This window comes from Diorhabda sublineata, chromosome 10, assembly GCF_026230105.1.
Source record: "Diorhabda sublineata isolate icDioSubl1.1 chromosome 10, icDioSubl1.1, whole genome shotgun sequence".
Classification (NCBI taxonomy): Eukaryota; Metazoa; Arthropoda; class Insecta; order Coleoptera; family Chrysomelidae; genus Diorhabda; species Diorhabda sublineata.
In genome coordinates this window covers 2,618,660-2,641,984 of record NC_079483.1, presented here as the reverse complement: position 1 = coordinate 2,641,984, position 23,325 = coordinate 2,618,660, and the positions used below count along the sequence as shown (strand labels likewise).

General features: G+C 31.6%; 1 protein-coding gene across 1 annotated transcript in view; it reads left to right on the top strand.

Annotated features, from left to right (window-relative positions):
• Positions 1–16,809, top strand: part of LOC130449291 (protein sickie) — a 564,400-nt gene extending 547,591 nt beyond the window's left edge. The window contains exons 19-20 of the mRNA XM_056787013.1: positions 1,971–2,416; positions 5,968–16,809. Coding sequence (XP_056642991.1) covers positions 1,971–2,416; positions 5,968–6,359 — 838 coding nt within the window. The 3' untranslated portion in view covers positions 6,360–16,809. The remainder of the gene's footprint in view (positions 1–1,970; positions 2,417–5,967) is intronic.
• Positions 16,810–23,325: the final 6,516 nt, after the last annotated feature.

Below are 23,325 nucleotides of genomic sequence, written 5' to 3'. Positions count from 1 at the left end.
TTTAAACTCTCACTCAGAGTAGAATCTAGTTCATATTTTTTATTGGTTGAGCTAAGCCTTTCAAATAAAAGTATTGTATCACATAACGATGACTAATTTTTTCCACTTTTACAAATTCACTGAAAACGTTCACTATTGATGGATGTTAAACAAATACTAAATAACGTGATGTCCTCAAACTGCATAGATTGTCTACTTTCTAATGCAGTGGTATTTTTCAAACAACTACCGCCATCTCTAGGACAAGCCAGGTATTTCTGGGGCTATCCTCGTAAACAGAAGAATTTTATTGAGAATTGTCGATTCTGTTATTTATAAACTTTACTGGAGTTCTCGATTTTTTTATTATAATATTATCATAATGTAATTTATTTAAATGAAATTATAACAAATGATTTATTGTACTTCATTATTTTGCTTCTTTAGTTTACGAAAACAGTTATGTGCATGTGAAAACGTCCAAAATCCGCTGAGTTTACTAATTAAATAATTTATATAGAAAATATCCGATTTTTAAATATAATGCTGCATCGAAAAATAAAATCATTCAATAATTTTTATTTCATGAATCCTAATTTTTTTATAAGAAATAAAAAATAATTTAAAAATTATCCAAAGTGCACATTGCAGTTTTTGGAGGTGCAACGACGATGTATAAAAAATATTGTCATTACTTCAAATCAAAAATATTGAAGGATCAAGAATCAACTAAATTATGAAAATTCGTACGTAGCTGTTTGAAATTTACTATCAAAAGCACTGTGAACACAAACACTCCCACTACTGGCTTTTGAATCAACCAAAAGGTTAACCATTCGAACTTGTAAATATGGTTGACCTTGAAGTGCGTTATAGATAACACATGTGTGGGGTTTATAGTTATGGAACGTTTCATGAAAAAAGATACTAGATTCTAAATACACTCATAAATCGTTTTGATTTTGGATCTCTTCTAGTTAATAATGGCTCTTTTAATAGATAATTACATACCTTGATATTTGAGTCTAATTTGGGTCTTTTCCAAAATATAAACTGATATTAACAACCTTTATTTATAATTATACATGTTTTAACCACAATAAAAATTTTTATCCTTAATTATTATATCACAAAAAGGAGTGTCAGTTGGTTCCAAAATAAAGAAAAGTAAAGTTTGAAAAAAGAAGAGATCAGAAGTTTCTTGTCAATATAAAATTACCAATTAATTACTTTATAATATAGAACTTTAAACTTTACTTAGATTGTTTGACTTTTTTATCTCTTATAATTATGTATTTGAACCAATTCAAAAAATTTTATTATTTTTTCCTATTTTACTTCTTCAAATTTTTTTTAATTTTTATAATCAAATCTATGTTATTTTAATATACTATGTTTTCTAATGTATTGTTCTTTATTGCTTAGATGATTTTCAGTCTATTTTCTAAAAAATGTAAACAATATCACAATTATTACAAAAGACTGCATTTATAATACTAATTTGCTTGAGACAGTTGCCTCGAGATTTTTCATCACTAATTTTACTATAACAGTTAATAATGGACGCTCCCATGGCAGAACCGTCAATTTGGTTATATATTGAGTAATTGAGGATCTAGAGAAAATTTTAGAAATAATTTTTTGTACCCTAAGGTTTTATGACGTTAGGGTCAACTGCCATTTTGGACTGAACCATAAACCCATTATTCAATTATTGTTGCTGTTCACTTATCGGCTTGTAGTTAATAACATTATTGATTTGTGTCATTTTTGTTTCACTATATTTAGATTTTTTCCCGTAAGCTCATCAATTCTAATTTTTTGAAAATGGTTAAGCTCGGGACATCTGATATCTCGTTCCTTCCTTATCTTGTAATTTTCTATTTATTAGTATTCTTATGATGATTACTTCTTTCCACCTTCTTTCCACCAATCATCTTCACCGTGTAAAATGTATCAAATATACAAATTGATATTTAATTTCTTTTCAGTGTCGACAATAAGTCCGGTAAGGAATTGCGCCAATACCTTACTCATCTAAGCGAACAAGCAGCAGGTGGTGACAATAGTGTACTACCGTGCGTAGTTGTCTTGGATAATCTCCATAAAGCCGGTACACTCGCGGATGCTTTAGGCTCTCTACCCCGAAATCTTCCCTGTCTTCTAGGTACAATGGCACAAAGTGCTTGCTCCGCAACTAGCTTGCAACTTCAACATGGATTTCGATGGGTACTAGTAGCGCCACATATGGAACCAGCTCGAGGACTATTAGGAAGAGTATTAAGAAGACGATTAGCTGGATTAGAACTTGAACAAGGACCACAACCAGAACTAGCAGCTATACTTGGTTGGTTACCGAGGGTGTGGCAACATTTGAACGCTTTTCTTGAAACACATAGTAGTGGAGATGTTGCTATTGGACCTAGACTATTTCTAAGTAAGTACAGACAATTTCTTAGTAAAATTACTTCAAAAAAATAATTCTATATGTGTCTTATTGGATGAATAAAAGCTATACTTCTAAAATGTATAGTTGAAAATAGATTAGCTTAACATAATATTTGTGAAGATCTGATGATTTAGATACACCTGTACCATAATTTCATAACAGACATTTGTCAACGCTGTAACTCATGTAAAAATCAAAATGTAGGCTCCACGGCGTCCATATAAATTTGGATCCGCACTCATCTAAGTTTCTTCTCCCCTCCATATCTTTGACTTCGACCCACCTCTTGACCTGGGTCGTCGTGAATGTTGTAATGAAGACGTTTTCGCCCCGATCACAACGATCTTAGTCGCTAAAAGGCGCTGTGAATGATGTGTCTAAGAAATAAGAGAAATCAACATAAATTAGGTTCTTTTCGTAAGGATTCATTTTAATATCTTGTATTCAGATATATCATGTAAAAGCGATGTTTTTCTAAGCCGCATAATCTCAAACTTTTCATTTTTTAACGAGTAACGTCATATTTATCATACATTTAAAAAACAATATGAAATATACACCATGTAACTTTTCTTCATGTTTACGTTCAGATTTATTATGTTTAATTGTCACGAAGTATAGATATAAGAAGTCTTAACGTAATGTTAAACGAATGGTCTCAATATAGGGGACAGATTTTTTTGCCGGTAGAGTGCGTCATTTTTCAAGAAGTACTCGTTTAAATTTTTACGCGGGAAGTCTTGTTGCTATTGACACCTCTCCGGAAAAAATATTCTAAGAAACTAAATAGTTAAAATATTTTTAAAAATTACCAAATGCTGCCTATTCATTTCAGTATTACATAATTGATAAAAAAAAATAATTAAAAAATTATTGTCAAACGTGTTATTTATTAAAATAGTATAAGATATAAACATGTTAAATATTCAAAAACACAATTTAATATTTATATAAAAGTGATAAATAATTTTTATTATTAATATAATTTAGAATTTTAACGAGGTTTTTTACATTGAATTTTTCTTTCTTTAGCTTGAAACATTTGACAAGAAAATGTCCTCGCATCATTAAGAAATCATTAATTATCTTTTTCGTTAATTCTTTCTTAAGCTGCAGTCATCGATTATCGTATCGCCATTTATATCAGAGATAGTTGAAGCATCATTATTTGATAGCAAGCTACAATTGTATTCATTTTCGTCATGAGTAACATGTAATTTTGGCTCAGCTTTCTTCCGCAAATAAACTTTTTCTTATTCATCACATATACACTGCCATCTTTTAAAATCTCTCTCTCAGTTTTAATTATATCCTCTGAATTAAAGTGTAATTCACAAATAAAACTGGTAGCTTTTAATTCTTGTCCCTGAGCAGAGGTCCATCTACTAAGCAATTCAACGTTCTTAAAAAAATTGTATTTTTATATTCCACCAGATAAATAAAAATATATTTTTCAAATATTTAAAAACTACATAAATTTTAAAATTATTTGTTAATTGTTAATAACATAAATTTTGAATATTACTTTGATGTTATACTCACTTTTGGTACTTTGAATAATGCCACTTTTCCTACATTCTCACTTGCCTTTCGGCCACTAAGACAACCGTGAACAGCACAACACCTTCCCATTGTTTTCTTAAAATTAATTTTAAATAAATAAATTAATATTTCATATTTAATTTAATTAATTAAATCTATACTTCGAGTTCAATTGTAATGAATTATAACAGTAGCGTACTAAAACATTTAGTGAAGATCATGTATATACAAAGAATTAATTATAGAGATGTCGGAATCAACATTAATTTTTAAAATAACATAATGATATATAACCTATAAATTAATGTTGAATATTACATTGTCAATTTTTAACCTTATAATTATATAAAAAAGAAAAAATTACGAGAGGGTACTCTCAGTGTATAACAAAAAACACACATCGTGAAATAACATAATAAAAAAAAATACAATCGTTTGATAACAATATAAAAGGCGGGAAAAAAAGGTTGGAGTTAGTTACCGAAAGTAGATAAAAATTCGAAAAACCGAACGGGAAGTTATGAAAAATGGTTAAAGAAAACCCGAAGGTGTATATAGATATTAAAGATTCTAAAAGGTTAATTGGATAAAAACAAATAATAACAAATAAAATTCCTGAAATGTGCACAACACTCAAAGTTAAAGTTCTAGAACGACTAATCAAATTCAAACAGATTCCGAAGTGCAAACTTAAATTAAATATTTATCTATATATGTTATTGATACAGCACTACATCTTTATGTATATTTGCTAAATGTGATGTTCTGTGTACTTAACACAATGTTTATGGCTATCACTATATCGACACTCACAATAACCCTCATTTAGATAACCATCTTCAGAGACCGAGGGTAAACTGATTTGAAACGATTGATTGGAGTAAAGAGTCTATCTTTTGTGTCTGGAGATGATAACTTGGTTATCAAAACGCGCGTCAGTGAGTATTATTATGAGTGTTAATGTGGTGGTAGCAGAAAACAGTGTGTTCAGTATGAATATCATCAACTGTTCCAGAAATTCCAACTTAGTGGCTCAAAACCTGCCAGTACAAATGTGCAGATTTGTAAAGACAGTGATTAATCTAAACTAATGTTTTTCTGAAAATTAACAATAGGATAAAATAATGAGTATCACTATCTCTTATCCAAATTTGTCACATTGCTAAAGAAGTAATGTGAAACTTTATAAGGAAAATGCTAACAAAAAAATACACACTCGACAAAGTAATAGCCACTTAATTTTTTATATGCATGTTAAAGGTCAATGTGATGGAGTATATACACAAGCAACCAAAAAATTTCCTCAAAAGTAACTAAAGTATTGGTTTCTTTTTTAAAAAAATAACTCGATACCCAAAGTAAGGTACGGCTCTTTTCCAATGTATACTTGGCAGCTCGGTTTAGAATAAAGTAGAGTTTATACGAGACTTGTAATGCTGGCGCTAGTCCTGCAGACCAGAAAACGTTGGCCTGGCTCCTGTTGGTGAGACGAGGCCATTCATTCACAGATTTTTCTTAGACGTTTGAAGCTAAAAAATAATGAATTCGCGGCAAAGTCTGTTGAAAAAAAATGTTTAAAGAACATCTCTGCACTATTAAGAGAAGAGTTGATAGATATATAAGAAAAAAAAGCGAAACGACTTTAAATAAGGAAATAGTTAAGCGATAGACCTATAATGGTATCTTCTGCTTTGTTACTGAAACGACTGAGATTAGATCTTTCTGAGTACAAGTTGCGGGTTACTGCTGAAAACTTTGATGAGTTACTTCTAACTATGCAGAGCTCGATTCAACCTTTTAATGACAGACACACACACCGTAGGGACATTCGTGAATGACGTGATGCGTCTACACGCGTTCGTATCGCAGTCGTCAAGGGGTATGCGGGTGGATGTCACGGGCGCTCTATTCTCGCCAGCTTTGGCAACCAGAGCTGGCTTGGCTTGAAAAATTGGTTACACAAGAAAATAACTTACGATCGTTAATCTTTCTTACAGGTTGTCCTCTCGAATTAGACGCAGCACGAGCATGGTTCGCAGATGTCTGGAACTACTCCCTAGCTCCATATCTTCGGGAAGCTGCTCGTGAAGGTCTTCAACTGTACGGTCGTCGTGCTCCTTGGACAGATCCTACACAATTTGTCCTAGAAACGTATCCATGGCCGGGTTCTCCGCCACAAGGTCTAACTACCATTTCAGCCAAAGACGTAGGTCTTGAAGTAGGACCATCGGCCCAATCAGAAAACGAAGGGGATCCTCTTTTAAATATGCTGATGAGGCTTCAAGAAGCTGCAAACTATTCTAGTCCGCATTCAAACGATTCAGATTGTAACAGTCTGGAATCGAATTTGACACATACTAGTAATTTAGGTACAGAAAGTGTGTCTTAGGATATAAATGTAACTTAAGTGGTACATGTGATGACATTTGGTTTTAATGGGAAGGAATAGTTTTTTTGGGTTTATTACATTTTAAATATATTTTGATGCTATTTCAGTAAATCCTATGTCATCATTATATTTGTAGGTTTGAAGGAAACTGGTCGATTTTTTGTAGAAATTGATATTTTTGAAGTGAGCATACTCAAATTATTCATTATATTTTGAATTATGATATGAATCTGCTTAAAAATTGAGTAGATTTCATAAATTTATTAGATATGGTAATTGAATAAAATATCTTACCATTATCATTTTAATATTTCATATCAAGACACGGTATTATTTCCTGTTTTCTAATTAACATAGCACTTTAAAATAAAACTAAATTTAAATCTGATTGAAAGCAATTGAAATTATTTTTTGAACTAACATTCTCATAAAAGAAATCAAATACTATGTCCGAATATGTTTTTAAGTTTATCTTATGTTGACATGTCAAAAGTTTATCAGCAAAAAAATTGCAGAGGGGTTGTGGATATCACGAAGAAGTTAGTTGTAGTGGTAGTAATGGACTAGAGAATCAACATTGTCTAATGTCAAATGCAGAATACAAAAGTGACAATGTAATGATGAACTAGCTACTAAACTTTAAATCCTAAATATGCGCCTCTATCTATCTATTAGTCCAAGAGGTCGTGAGTGCCAGACCATTGGATTTTAATAAAAGCTGAAAGCTCTTCTATGTATACCCGCAATACATGTAAGAATGATCCTCACTCATGACACCTGCGTAGTGACTTGACAGGTACCAGGTAGTAAATGTGTATAAAAGTGCATCTTAAATGTGTAAATGTATAAAATTCCAGTTTACTTATATTTCTTTTGTACCAATATAAAAATTCGCGTTACTCATTGCTAGACACTTAATATGGCTACAACCCACACCCTTAAACTATTATAAGTTTTACTGTCAACGGAAAGTTTCTGTACAAGCTTTTTGTTTACTTTTTAATTGAAATATGGTACATAAACACGTTATCCGGCATTAGACACGTCAAATATAGTTACGAGCTGTGACACGTGGGGTGTAGCAAACCCCAAATTGATTCGGTCAGCGATGCCTTCCTGATATCTGTTTTGGAAAAATTTTAGTGCTTTTCTAGGCCCTCTTAGTAGGTAATATTAAAATTTTTGTATAAAAATATTATTTTTTGTTTTTATTGAATATTGCATGAATATGGATTCTTTTAGAGTAAAAAATGAGATGCTTTTTTTATTTATTTTCTGAAAATTTTTCAATAAAGATACTAAACAAATCGAAACAGAATATTATAAATAAAACTGCAGGCTTTCAAACAAAAAAAAACCGAATAAAATTATCACTAGTAACAAAAAAGTTATTGTGTATTCAATTAGTACAATTTTTACAATAGATATCTGCATGCTCAAGGCAAAAAAATACGAAACATGCTTCACAAACATATTTAGTCTTCCTGTCACGTGAACGTGAGCATTCAGAGCATCTTCCCTGTTGATTAGGCCTTTTCTTTTTGGTAGGTAGGCTTCCGATTTTCACCCAAAAGTTTTCTGGTATTGCCGCGTAAATTGAGAGCAAGCTTGGGGTTTTAGACAGCCTTTATCTCTGGTGGTCTTTGATTAATTCCATACCTAATGTTTTTTAAAAAATTCTTCTTGGGATTCTCTATACTTTGTTATTCTCCATGTGTATAATTATGCTGTTAATCCTCACAGTATTCAGTAATGAAAAAAAAAATTGTTAATGGTCATCTGCGGCTATTGCGACATGCATTATAAGATGTCGACAATTCGTCCCCGACATCCTCTCCACATTTATTCAAATTATAAAAAGAGATTATTTGTGGAAGTTTCTTTTCAGAATTAATGTCCACTGAATCGTCATGATGAAGTGATGATATTAGTAACACAACCTTACCCTCTTTAGGGACATACAAATCAATAGTGTATCCCTCCTGGAAACCAAATATACTGGAGTGTATTTCTCTCCCTTATCTGGCTTATTCTTTCTTATGGTTTCTACAGCAGTTAACTTGTAACGTTCACGTAGATTGACCAAGAGAGAACTGGTGTATCAATTATCGAACGTGATGTTGCGTTTTGTTCCTGACACTGGAGCAACCAGTCAATCTACTACGTCTTTCGGACGATTGCTTATATTAAAGGGGCCATCAGGTTGCTTCCCTACATAAACATCCATCTTCAAAACATAGTATGTGTGCGCATCCTCCAGGGCATGTACTTTGATGCCATATTTTGCCGGTTTGTTTGGCATATACTGCCGGAAGGAGCACCTACCGCGAAATGATTCTAATTTTTCGTCAATAGTTGGATACTCAGAAATTGAATAAGCAGCCTGACACCAAAAATGAGAATCGTCGCAGGCTCATCGTACATCGAAGCACGTCCATGCCTGTCCCGTCAGTGGTCCAAAGATCAGACAAATTCCGATGATTATTTCTGAAAGTTTCTGCTAAATAAAGAAACCCAAATACAGCTTTGATTTCTGTTATGCATGTCACTCCATAATGGGAACAAGCCCTCCAATTTTCAGATTTTTCTGCAATTCTTTGATTAGTGTTGACAACTATATCAGCATTAATCATTTCATCAAAAAAGAGCAAAAAACATTGAAGCGGAGTTTTGCCATTTCTTCAATATTGTTTAATTCCGTTAAATATTTAATTAATAATATTTTCGGACCTGGTTCTTACGTTTCTTACGTTATATTCCTTACACCATGTCATTCCATTTTTTCCATAAAAATTATGGATTTCAACCGGTTCTGCGATATTTTGTTGGCCGTCGACCTCCTGCATTTCTGAGTTTTCTTCTTCGGCATCTTGTTCTTCTTCTTCGTAATCTCCTATCAATACACGAACTAATACAAGCGTTTATTAACAAATAATATTCATAGTTGATAAAAATGAAGACCCTACCTGTAGAAACGATGTCACAAAAATAAAACAAATCTGCTAAAAAAAGTTTCGAGTTTAAACAGGTGGGGTGTGTGAAACCCCCAGCAACTTTGAAATGGTCCTTTTCGCATTGTGTCTATGCTGGAACTATGCTTTCAACAACCACGTGTAGAGGAATACTTAGTTTGAAGGTACTGAGGCGCTACAGTCCTTTGGCGGTCAATTCGAATATTTTTTCTGCATTCCTCAAGGGCTAGGGTTTGTCATACCACCTGTCTAATGCCGGGTTAACTTCGTCATCGTCTTTCCTCCCTGTCTCCGCGGACTGTTTATGAAAAACAAAATAATATCGTCATCTATTTAGAATGTAACTGAATTATTTTTTGCAGTTTTTCAATTTCTAGTAGTGATTTCATTATTTCCACATAATTATATTAATTTGAAGATAAGTAAATTTTCTTGTTTTGTGACATTATTTCCAGTAATCTTGTAATCAATATAATTGAGTGGGAGGCCCCGTGTAACTTCTAAAGCAGATGATAAGTCCCTAATCATAATGTCCAAAATGAATACGAAGCTTATAGCACGGGAAATTCAAAGGCGGTTCAATGAAAGTTACTATAAACAGATATCAGTAAGTGTAGTAAAGGAACGCTTACAAAAAGCAAAATTTCTACAAAGAAACCACTCAAACTAGAATGGGCCTTGCACATAAAGATTAGACTGTAGAAAACTGGAAACAAGTCCTTTGGACTGATGTGTCCAAATTCGAAATGTTTGAGCAAAAGCGAAGAATTTATGCTCGTCGTGTATCTTCAGAAAAAAGGAATTAAAGGAACCCTGGACAGAAATGGTTACCATTACATATTAAAAACGCATGCTAATTGGCCGTGGGTATGTGTTCCAGCAAGACACATCTAAGCTCTGTTTCATCTATTTAAAAAATAAAGAAAATAGTGGTGAGTTAGAAATAATGAAATGGCCCCCACAATCTCCGGATCTAAATCCAATAGATTTCTTGGGGAATGAACTAGATAGGAAAGTTAGAAAATTGAATCCCACTTCTTTGGACGCTCTTTGGAAGGCTCTTGGGATAAGTTTTAAAAAAACTTATAAAAGGAATGCCACGTGTAGTTAAAAAATTATTAGTGGCGGTCAGAGGTGGTTTCTTTGATGAATAGATAGTGTTGCAGTATAACATGAAAGAGACAAAATATGTTCATGTTGTAATAGTAGAATGTTATCTTTTAATATTTTTAAAATAAAACTTGCTTTAACTTCACTTTTAATAATTTATTTTAAAAATTTTCAACTTGTCCGGAAACTTTCTGTTGGCAGTGTATATATCTTTAAAAACTATTAAATAATGTTTCTTTAGTAAAGACAGTTTTGAGGATTCTACCATCCTGCCAGTGAAAGTGAGGAGCATATGCAGTTTCGGATGCGACTGAAATAGAGTGTTTGGTCTATTGGGATTTTTTACTCTAGATCTACTGTTGTTCTTTTTTTCTAATTTTTTTTTTTAAATTTCATAAATTGAAATTATCACAGCCTGATTAACACATTTTCAAAACAATATTAAGTAAACTTTTATAATAAAATATCATTCAAATTATTTCTAAATTTTATAACAGTCAATTCAATTAAACTTTTGAAAATAAAGAAATTACAGGAAATTTAATTTATTTAAACCAAATATTAAAAAATTTTCATAATTGTCAGCTGTTGCGATTTTATTTTTTCGGCTGTCTGTTGGCAACCTTAGGTTACTGCTAGCTTACTGTGAAGATGGGTGTGGTTCACAAAAAAACTATATGTTAAGAGATTTTACTTAGTGGCGCCAGCTGGTTTTTGTCCAAAGTCCAGCTTTATATTTATTCACCCCTATAAACAAGAAAATGGGGGACCTACCTTAAAAAAATAAATAAATGCAAAGCAAAACTACTAACAATAAAACTAAAATAGTGGTCTTTTAAGGATAGCCCTTGGGGTGACTCCAAATACGAATATAAAAATAAACAATAAATATAATAATACAAAAAATTGGCAAAATTTTTATAGAAATGTCGTATAAAGAAATATTAAAAAAAATTGGTTGTATCAAAAAAACTGACAAAATTGACCAATGCGGTTCTTTTATTTGCTCACAAATACAATTTTGAAAGCGAGAGATTTAAAATATTCTGATTGGAAGAAAAAGATTTAAAACTTATTATTTTAAATAATATGCGAAATTAACATCGTAATAACAATATACAACGGGGAAAAGAAGGTCACGTGGCAGTTAAAACTCCTGGTAACTTTCTGGGGACCTCTTCTACTTTCTGGCACATTTTTCAAATTGAGCTTCCTTTCGTCGGACGTTGATTTTTTCTTTGGTTGTATTTTCTTTTCTGAACCACAATTCTGTAGATTACAACAATTAGATAAGAACGCCACTAACATTTATTGCCACAGGGCCGCAACGGAATAACATATTTTAACAAAAATCAAAATAACATTGCGATCAAATACTAACTACACGAAATTTTTACAATGAATTTAATTGTTCACACTCTATTCTTCAATCATATTCGCATTACATAGTATTCCTAATATTTTAAAGTAAGTTAAGAGAAAGGTACAGCTATAATTTGTGAAAAATAATATAATTTTAACAAATTGTTAAGTTATTGTTTTCATAATGCCTTGAAAATGAAGTAATTTTTTAAAAGATATTCCAAAAATAGCAAAATAGAATTACTTATCCCTTAGTTTGCCATACTGAATACACAGTTTACATCACCACTACACCAATACTCATGATTACACTGATTACAGGCTCTGAAGACGATAACTGGTTATCGAAACGCGCGTCAGACAGTGTAATTGTGAGTAGTGGTGTAGTGGTGGTGTAAACAGTGTATTCAGTATGAATATGGCCAACGGTTCCAGAAATTCCGACTTAACTTAGCTTGTCAAATTTTGGACTCTTTCATGTCGATAAACACTTATTTAAAATATTCTCAAAGAAAAACTTGTTTTTGAAACCAAATTTATTCAAATCTAACAGCCTGTTGTGCCCTACTTTTACATCCAATCTGAGGAACTATAACATTCTCTTAAATTTAACAGAATAGCTTTTTAAAACACTTCACTACAGAATCATGTAGGCAAAGGTCACATGACAGTGAAAATAAGAATTCGCGACGTTCTTAGAATTATTTCTCTTGTAAACAGGACTGTTAAACTAATCCGTATCCATATTTTAGCAAGTCGACTTATTTATTTCTTGTTAAATTTTCATCACCTATAATGTAATACCCTAAAATTCCTGTCGTTAATTTTTTGGGGATATTAAGTAAACGGTTACAATTTATGATAGGCTCAATTGTTTTTAAAAGAACTTTATATTCGTTTTCATAATTTCATAAAATTTCAGTTTGACATTGTCTTGGAATTGTACTTAAACTTTACGGTATCTATTTTGTCTTGTTTTGTATACATTTATTAAAACTACACTAACTCAATTTAAAAATAAATGTTAGAATAGTATATTGAAATACAAGTAACAGAAGGCTTTTTATTCCAGCAAGAGTTCCAAAGAAGAAACGAATACGAGTGTTTTATACTATTTTATCTTTTTCGGCTTGTTTACATATTATTTATTTATAAAAAAACTTTTATAAATATATATTAGGGAAATTACACCGTAACTGTAGGTGATCGGTTGGTAGCACTGATTCATGTTTGACGAATATCATTTGAATTTAAAAGTTTGCTTGAGTCAGAAAAAATGTCGATTGAAGAACTTTAATTTACACCACCAGAATTGCGGGACGTGGTCTTTACCGCCATAAATAATTTACTACCTGTTAAATCAAGAAATTACAAAAAGAACATGAAAAGTTGATGGCTTGGTGTACTGCTAAAGGAGTCACTATTATCACAGAAAATGTGTTAATTGCTTTTTTCGATGCCATGAGTAAAAGTTATAAAGGCTCAACAATGTGAGTCAACATCAAATAATTGTTTAAATACTGATATATTAAAATTGCAATTATGTACTTTCGAAACAATGTTCCACGGTATATCAACGAACCTCGCACATGACCATATAATGACCAGTCAGCTATCAAAATAAAACTGTTATTCAGGAGCACCAACCCACTGCAGAAAATTACCAGAAATCGTTTAATAACGTTGTTCTAATACCGAAACAGAGAAAGCGAATGAAAGCCAACGATAAATTCTCACTCACACATTCCCACTAAACTCTGGTAAAGAGGAATAGAATTCCCATGGATCAATTTATCGCAACGTTTCATAGAAACTTGCACTATTGAAATATTATTATGTTGTTTGAAGATTTTAAATTTATATTCCTATGTTGTATAAAACATTTTTCAATACCGCAAAATGTTTTCTTCACTTAACCTTTATATATATATATATATATATATATATATATATATATATATATATATATATATATATATATATATATATATATATACATACTTATAACTTATATAACTTATAACTGGACGTAAACTATCTGCAAACTACTCTGCTTTTTTATTTATGTTTTGTTGTATTAATATATAAACTAAATTTCGCATCATTATTTAACTGAGAACGTCTTCAATTAGAATTAATCTGAAATTGTCAAAATTGAAATGTTGTCTCGATTTTGTTATTATTATGATTTTGGAATAAAAGCGAACAGTTTCTTTTCTGTATTAACAAAACAGAAAAAATTAACCTTAAAGTGTAACTTGACTATAACAAAAGTGCTTAAAATTGTTCGTTGTAACATAAAGTTAAAGCCCAATATTTATTTTATGAAATATACACTGATTTTTATACAGCGCTTGATAAATGAAATGTCTCAGTGTTTAACTACTACTTGGAATATATGTTTTTGTCAATCCTTTTATTTATTATCATTGAAATAGTAAAAAATTCTGGTTTTACTAATAACGGCGATATATTCCACTAATGAATCTTCCTAAACGAAATTAAATTTAATAATAGTAATTAATAATTAATTTAGAACAATTATGTTTGAAGACTATATATAAATTTCATTCAAATAATCTTTGCTTAGAAAAATTAATAAATAAAATTCATTAAAAAATCAAGAGGGTATTCAAAAAAATTATTTAACAACAAACCTATGAATAATTCAGTAAAAAATAAATTCCTCTATAAAAAATTTTCATTGGCGTGTCTATCCGTCTACTGCCATGTTTTTAATAAATAGGTATTTATACTATTGACAAGGTTGTACAGAATATTTGGAAATTTATGTATGAAACTGTGCAAAGTCAAGATAAATTAACCAGAAACATAAACACAGTGTGGGAACTTGCAAGAAGAGGTAACAACTACAATTCAAAGCTACATTATTTTTTTGTAAAAATAATTTTCTTGTAAGTAGTAAAGAAAACTTTATTTCGAAAACATTTTCTTATGTAACTATCGACTAAGGATTATGTTATGAATTAATTCACTTCAATTTTTTATTTCAATTATCGAAGATTCGAGTGTCATATTAGGCTTTGATTTAACAGAATAAATTCCACATTTCACCATAAATTTGTAAAAACTCTGTCATTGGTGCCCAGGTCCTAAGAAGAAAAATGAGAGATTATGGAGACCGAATTTGTGCGCTAAGAGAAGAATAGTGAATACACTGTTTACACTACCACTACACCAACACACACGATAACTTGGTTATCGAAACGCGCGTCAGACACTGTAATCGTGGGTGTTGGTGTAGTGTTAGTGTAAACAGTGTTTTCAATATGAATGCTAGGGGTTCCAGAAATAAAAACTTAGCTAATCGAAGAAGCTTACATATATCTGTCTCCTTGAAAACCCCAAGGGGAATCACAGTTGAAAAATACGTGGAGTTTCTTCCTCACCTTCGCCACTACCGTAAACTTACATAATAACTAAATTTTACTAAACAGCCAAACTTCTAAGAATCATATATTTATATTTTGTATGTGTACAACACAGGAGTGTGAAGTTAGTGGCACATAAATTGAAAATTATGATATTTTTTATTAAAAAGAAAATTATTAATATTACTTGAAAGAATGCTAAAAAATAATTTTGGCAATAGTTACATATAATATTAAAACATCATTTTTATTTTGTATTTTGCATATACAATATGAATTTCAAAGCTATTTCACTATTTAAAGTATTTTAGAAAAACCAGAATCTCTTTTTCAATTATTGTTCAAAAGTGTAGGCTTCAAAATTTATTGTAATATATTATAAACATCAAAACAAATATGGGAAATGAAAATACATATTATGTCAATTAATTATAAATATATATTATTTTCACCATTTAATTTTTTTATTCAGTTAAATTAAAGTTAAATTTTATAGAAAACGTTTGATATAATTCAAAATTATCTTGAGATCATATATGTATTTTATTACACAAGGTAGCACCTTAATTTTTAGAGCTAATAAAGACACTGCTTTATGTACACATTTTATGTAATAAGGAACCACAACCCTTTAGTGCAGTTTCCATTACTTCCAATGTAACACAATATAGAAAAAAGTTTTAACTAAGAAGTACTGTTATTATTTTTGAAAGTACCACCACCTCTACAAATTTATGTACACAATTATGATCCACTTTTTAGTACAGTTTCCATAACTTTCAATGTAACACAATATAGAGAAAAAATTTAAGTAAGAAGTACTCCTCTAATTTTTGAAAGTACTGCGTACTCAAAAAATTAATTTATATAATTCTGAACCACTTTTTAGTTTAGTTTAGTTTCCATTACTTTCAATGTAACACAATATAGAAACAAGTTTTAAGTAAGAAGTATGTACTCTAATTATTTTTGAAAGTACCACCAGCTCTATATATTAATGTACATAAATCTGTAGCACTTTGTAGTAAGTTTCTATTACTTTCAATGTAACACAATACAAATTTTTATACATAAAGGAGACTGGCAATACAAATCATCAATTTTTGTTCATGTTTAGCTTGCAGAACTACTTTATGAGTATAAGTTCATTGTTTTATTTCAAATTCAAATAATCCTCACATGAAACAAATTTATTCTAAAAAGAATTAACAATACCCTGAAGTTAATTAAAAAAAGAAAATATTTACTCACAAAGGGGTATCATCACCAAGCTACAATTGACAAATTCCTCAGGTTTCAAAGTAAGTGTACTTTTTCACATGAAAGGCAACTTTCAGATAAAAGCGTTGACTCTGATTTGAGACATATTTTATTAGTCTAACATGCATGTCGAGAACTAAAGTAGTTCAAATATTTCTCATATTTGTTTTCCCTCTAAGAGTTATTTGTGAGTTTTTCTGGTCATGAACGTTTTCTGTATATATGTTATTTATATATTACACAGATAAAAAGATATGTATAATTTGTTTATTACGTTTATATTAACAATGTAAATGTTTTTGAAGAACTTTTATACCAAAATATGTATAATAAAACTGCCATAAATTATTATTTAAAGTATTGTTGTGTTTTATCATTATACATCCCGTTGAAAGAGCTATAAATTATCTAATTCTTTCAGAATCACTAAAATTGATACTAATTTTTTGCTAATATTAGTGGGAGAATTAAAAATTTGTTACTCTGTACATAGAAAGATTTAGAAAACTAAAATATACGCCTATATAAATGTAAAAATTACCGGAGAAACAGATTCATTACTTTATTTTAAAAAAAGCATTACTATAATCGAAAACATACAAAAACTACATTTTCATTTTTGCATCTTAATACTCACGATAATTAAGTTCACTACTACGATCTTCTTGTTCTACTTAGTCCAGAGCGTAAGCGTAAACCCAAGTGGAATGGATTATGAGGCGTTTTGAACGTTGAGATATAATATATTAAGGAATAGCAAAACAGAAAAAATAAAGCGAAAGCTTTATGAGGTTATGTTATAATTTGTAAGTTATTGAATTTTTTAGTGGAGTAATTAACTAATTTACATAGGAAAATCAAAATATCTTCTGCAGCGATAGTAAAATATATAGTAGTGCGTCACAAGAATGCTTCAAAAATACCTATACTATCCCATACTGCATCAAATAATGAGATAGACTTTCATAGTTGCAATCTGCGTTGCATGAATTTTGAACATTCCGCTAATTCTTTCAATGTTCACTTCGACCCACTTCTTGACAAGGATCTTCATGAAGGTTATGAGTGACGTTCTCGATGTGCGGAACGCCCAAAAGAGTATTACAGGTGTCGTGAACGCTTATAGTCCGGTCAATATAGACATTTAAAATAAGAAAAATTCTCGGAAAGCTAAATATTGGTGGAAAGCTGAGGTTTGCCATTACAAATATAGTTTTAAAAATCCCCACAGATCCTATGTGTGCTATAAAAGTTATTCGGGGCCAAAGGTTAAAATTCAAGGTTGTTTGAATTTTTCTCGAAAACGGTAAGTTTTATAAAAAAAACCTCAATGCAAAGTTGTAGATCTTAAAATTCTCTACAAAATGGTCATCATGATTTTTTTTCTAAGAGTTACCATTCCTGAGTTAATGCGACTCTAAGGGTCCCATTATACATGATATGCACACATTTCCACACCACCTGTGAGATAATGTACTCGGCGCGTTTTTTTCCGTGGTTTCTCCTGTAGACCTACTCCACTGTCGTGACAATTTTAGGATAATTTAAGGAAACAATACCCGTCTAGTTCTAGATATTACCTAATTAGTGATATTGCTATTGATTATTGGATTAACTATTGTTTCGTTTTAATCAGATTCATACTCTTGAAAATCTACTTCAACTGTCATGTCTTCTCCGATTTCTTCTTCTTCCTCTTCCTCTTGACAGATATTCATAAATTATTCAAATGTGGCTGAGTCATTGGTCTCTTCGTTAAAATCACAGGAATCTTCCTCTTTGTACTCAACAGGACATTTGAGCAAGACTTACTTTGGTCATTGGTACATGCTGGAGAATACAGTAACCCGACTTGTTTACAACCACATTTGGCACTACAACCTTATTTGCAATAAATAGTGTTGATGAGTTTTTAAATATTTTAGTGCAGTCAGTCAAATCAAAGTGTTGCAGCCGGTTATCGCATCTAAAAATAAAATATAGTTTTGGCATTTGGGATAAGCAGATAAACTTTTTGAAAAATATATATCTGTTCGCTGTTGAGCACTTCCAGACTTCACAAAATAAATGTATTGATCTATTGGAGTCCTTGCAATAAGTAGTACTAACAAATCAACCTGCTTAACGAAATAAATATAAAGGATATTAGTCGGGTAATTGATCAACACAGTTATGCGTTGAGTTCCTTAATTATATATTTACATTGACGACAATAAAAATGGCTTATGCTGTATATTAATACACAGTTTTCAAAGTTATTTGTTACAAAACAATATTTATTTACACACACAAAGTTGGAACTATAGAGAATTTTAAGATCTAAAAATTTGATTTGAAGTTTTTTGATAAAACTTACCGATAAAAATCCAAACAATCTCAAATTTTGACCTTTGACCCCGAATAACTTTTGTAACACAAATAGGATCGATGGGTATTTTTAAATCTTTATTTGTAATTGTTGAAATATTACAATCTATATAGAAATATAGTTCTAAGCATTTAGTTCTCTCTGATCCTTTAGATCGTATAGACGTACCTTCCATACTCTATTTTGATAAACAATATTTTTCTTAAACGAAACTATTTGATCATTTTAATAAACAATAAACTCTACCAAAAATCAATAATCCCAACAGTAATAGTAAACCCCAGCTCTCCAGCAATATTTGGCTTTCCGGGAATTTTTATTATAAGATCACTATTTTTATGCCTAAACTCACCGGTCTATTAGTGGTGTAGTAGTATATCGCTTATACTAATACTAAATTTATTTGAATTTCATTCATTGGAATACAGCATCTTGATAAATTTTTAAATAATGTCAAGTAGAATTCACTTAAATTACCTAATTAGATACCTGAAATATCAAATCACTCAAAAATTTTCTATTTCCTGCATTTTGGAGTACTGAAAGAGTATAGAAAGTACTTATGATTCCTGGAAAAATCCTTGGATTTCCATAGATATTTTTCTGGGAAAATAAGATTTTCTCTGCAAAAAGCAGTCCTGTCATGATTTTCTGATTCCTGCCATGTTCATACAACAATAGTTTACATCAATCCACATATTTTTAAAGAAGGTCTTTTTTAGAAAAACAATCTTAAAAATTAGGAGAATTTTTCGAATGTTCATACATATTTTAGTAGGTAAGATCGATGTTAGCGGAATCGCAGCTGGATTCATGTTCACATGGAAATGTCAATTGAAACTCTAGGTGTTTTCCACGAATCGTAATACTTTGTACACTCTTCCAGTACTACAGAAGACAGGAATCAAAAAACCAATTGATATAAACTGTAGGTGCTAAATGATTAAAAGGACAACATTGAGAGTTTTCCAGTCATACACTATATAAATTTCTTAAAAAACCATTTAAGTTGAAATGACTACTGAGGTATCAGAATACTTTAATGCCTCGAAATATTGCTTCAAATATGTTTTCTAGTTGTGGCTGTTTAAATTCAAGTAAGTAATTCTCTAACAATTTGGAACAGTTATCGAATGAACGCTAAAAGTTGGACTACTTCTCACATTCCTTCAACTGTATTTATGTGCGCCCCAATGTCCGGATCTATAAAATTTTGAAATAGTTCATCAAAAAGCAAGTTCATCTGATTGTTTCAGTCAAGATAGCAGTAGATATAATTATTGACAATCATCCACAGACCACTTTTTCACTTCGTTAGTTACTTACTTAGTTTTGTTATCATCATTGTTAAACCGGTCACAAAATAATGAATCAAATATTAGCAAGGTATTTGTTTGATTAACTTATTGAATTTTTATTATGCGCAGATGAAGTTCATCTAATTGTTTCAAGCAAGATCTTGACATTATCGGTTTTGTGCCTTTTTTTTGCTTGCAAATTGCAATCTAGTTAGTTTTGGCTTAACAGATCAGCTGACTTCCGTAAAACTAAACTTTTTGTTATTTTTATTGTTAAACTAGGTAAAAAATATTAGTTAAAATTTGAGGTTAGGAATTTGTTTATTTTTACTATTTACAGAGATTTGCTTGCAATTTCTTGCACGTTGTATTGAATTATGTCAAGCGGCTTTAAATCGAAGCAGAAAACATAGCACTTTGTTTACAAAGCCTGAATCAACCAATTATTATTTAAAATCGTTAAAATTTTAGAATTAACTTCAGAAAAATGAACTTTTTAAGATTTTCCATAGTATAATGTCATTGATATTTTCTGTATACCTCGTCAGGTTCAGATCGTTAAGTTAAATCCCAACAATAATAAATTCTTCACTTTTTGTTATAATTAAAATGTGATATCACAAATTGTTGAGGCAGCGTTTTTATCATAAAATTTGGTAAATATACTTTAAAGTTATTTACGTATCTGGAAATCAATAGGCCAATCACTGAGACACAGACTGTTTGGTTTTTCTCGAGCTGAGATTTATTTATATATAAGATCCGTTTCTCTTATTTATTTCAACTATTGACTGTGATTATGGCAACCAAGATCACAGCAATATGTCTAATCTTCCCTCACTACCAAAAACTAATCCAAATATTCACTCTCCACCTTTATCATATGCTGCAGCTACCTCAGCAAAATCTCCACCGCCTTCTGTGCCCTCACGAGATCAGGCCATCATTATGCCTTCTATCCCCAACACTATACTATTTGACTACATTAAATCAATAGGTAGCATTGTCTCTCCTAAAAATATCATTTTCGCATCCAGAATATCACACGGACGCATATGCATTTATTTATCATCGACGACTCAAGTCGACGAACTTCTAAAAACCAACCAAAGCATCCTAGTTAATTCAAACAAAACACACAGAAAATTCATTTCTACCGACAAACTTGAATGCTTTCCCTGCAAACAGGCTAGGCACACTGCTGATTCATGCACCAACACTTCCATCCCTCAAGATCCCTCTCCCAAATCGAATGATTCCGTCAACCTTATTCCCTCCTCTTGTGCTGACTCTACTGCCACTACTAATAGTAGTATCCTCGGAGGACACCTTTTCTCATTTTCCCTCTCTAATTTCCTTATCAAAAACTAGCGAAAAACGTCCCCGTTCGAATGACAGGAGCCTCGACTCACCATAGTCTATATCTCCTACTAATATTCATCCAGATCCAATGCCTCCCCCCGAATTTTCAACATCCAGCTCCAGAAACCCTGCAAAAAAGAAAACCAAAAAATCTAAACTGACTAAAAACGATTGACACTTCATAAGCCCTGAATCACGCTCCGTTATACATAAACAATTCGAAGATTCTCCTGAATCATTTTCCCTTACAGGCACCCAATTTATTGCGTTTCTTGATAACACGTATGGCATCAATGACCCCCTCCCCGAAGCTAACAAATTTATTTCCGTCATAACCCTTCTTCTGAAGGGTTTGTCCCTAATTTATCCTAATATAAAAGAAAGATCTTTAAAAAACCGTATTACACGTCTAATCAATAGAATTAACTTTAAACACCCCGAACAAAAAACTCCTTCCGAAATGTCTATTACTGATGATGGGAATACCACTGACTCCTCGACATTATCTCAGTAAATACTCTCTCCCTGCTTCCTAAACAAGTACATTCTCCCTGATACAGTGGAACTGCAATGGATTTTATCCTCGACTAGAAAGAATTCAGAAAATCATTTCCTCCCACAAATCTGACTTACTTTGTCTCCAAGAAACCAACTTCAAAATTGATCATAAATGCAATTCGAGAAACTTTGAAGGATATCATTACATCCGTACCAACGGCATAAGAGCCAGTGGCGGTACTTCAATATTTGTATCCAGCGACATATACTCATCCCACCTCCCATTATCAACAAACCTTGAAGTAGTAGCTGTCACTACTTGATGCCCCAATAAATTTACCATTTGCAATATATACATTCCACCGGACCACCCCCTTGATGAAAAAGAGTTAACTGACCTAATTCGTCAGCTTCCCCAACCATACATTCTAATGCACATCACACTATGTGGGGCTCCACCCAAACTCGCACTAGAGGCAACACAATAAAAAAAAGTCATAAATTCAACTCATATCTGTCTGTTAAATACTGGATCCAAAACTCACTTTAACATCTCCCCAGGTTCCTTTTCTGCTATTGACCTCAGCTTCTGTGACCCTAAAACTGCTCTTTCTCTTTTGGCAACCACTGTTGCCAAAAGCTTCTGGCATATAAAAAATGCAAGCTGACCCGAGTTTACCTCTCTCTTCGAAGCATACTTATCATCTTTGATCATTTCTACGAATATAAACGATACGCTAAATATGTTCACTAAGAGCATATTTGCGACTGCCGAAGCTCACATTGGTAAAACGGTCTTTTCCTCGGCATGTAGGGCTGTTCCATGGTGGAGTCCGGTTTGCGAATGCCATACATGAATCAAAACATGCTCTTAATAGGTTTAGACGTCACAAAACACAAGAAAACCTTATTGTACATGAAAGGCTTAAAGCTAAAGCTAAAGCTAAATTTATTGTCAAGCAAAGTTATACTTCATCCCTTACCCACAGTACAGATCCCAGTCAAGTTTGGAAAAAAATTGCACAAATCCAAGGCAAAAAAACTAATATCAAAATTCCTTCTTTATTATCTAACGCTTATCACCGACACCCAAAAAATCTCTGACACACTCGCACAACACTTTGAAGAAAATTTCAGCATCCATAATCCGGCGTCCGATTTTCATAACTCACATATTCAGCCCTCCTCCACACTCCAGCTAAATCCTCTCGATATTGCGTCTGTCAATGCTCCTATTAATTTAAATGAACTATATTTCTCAAAAAACTATCCTACTCGTCCCTCTCCAAGCTCCTTGACATCTATAACATTATTTGGAATACTCACCAGTTCCCTGATGCATGG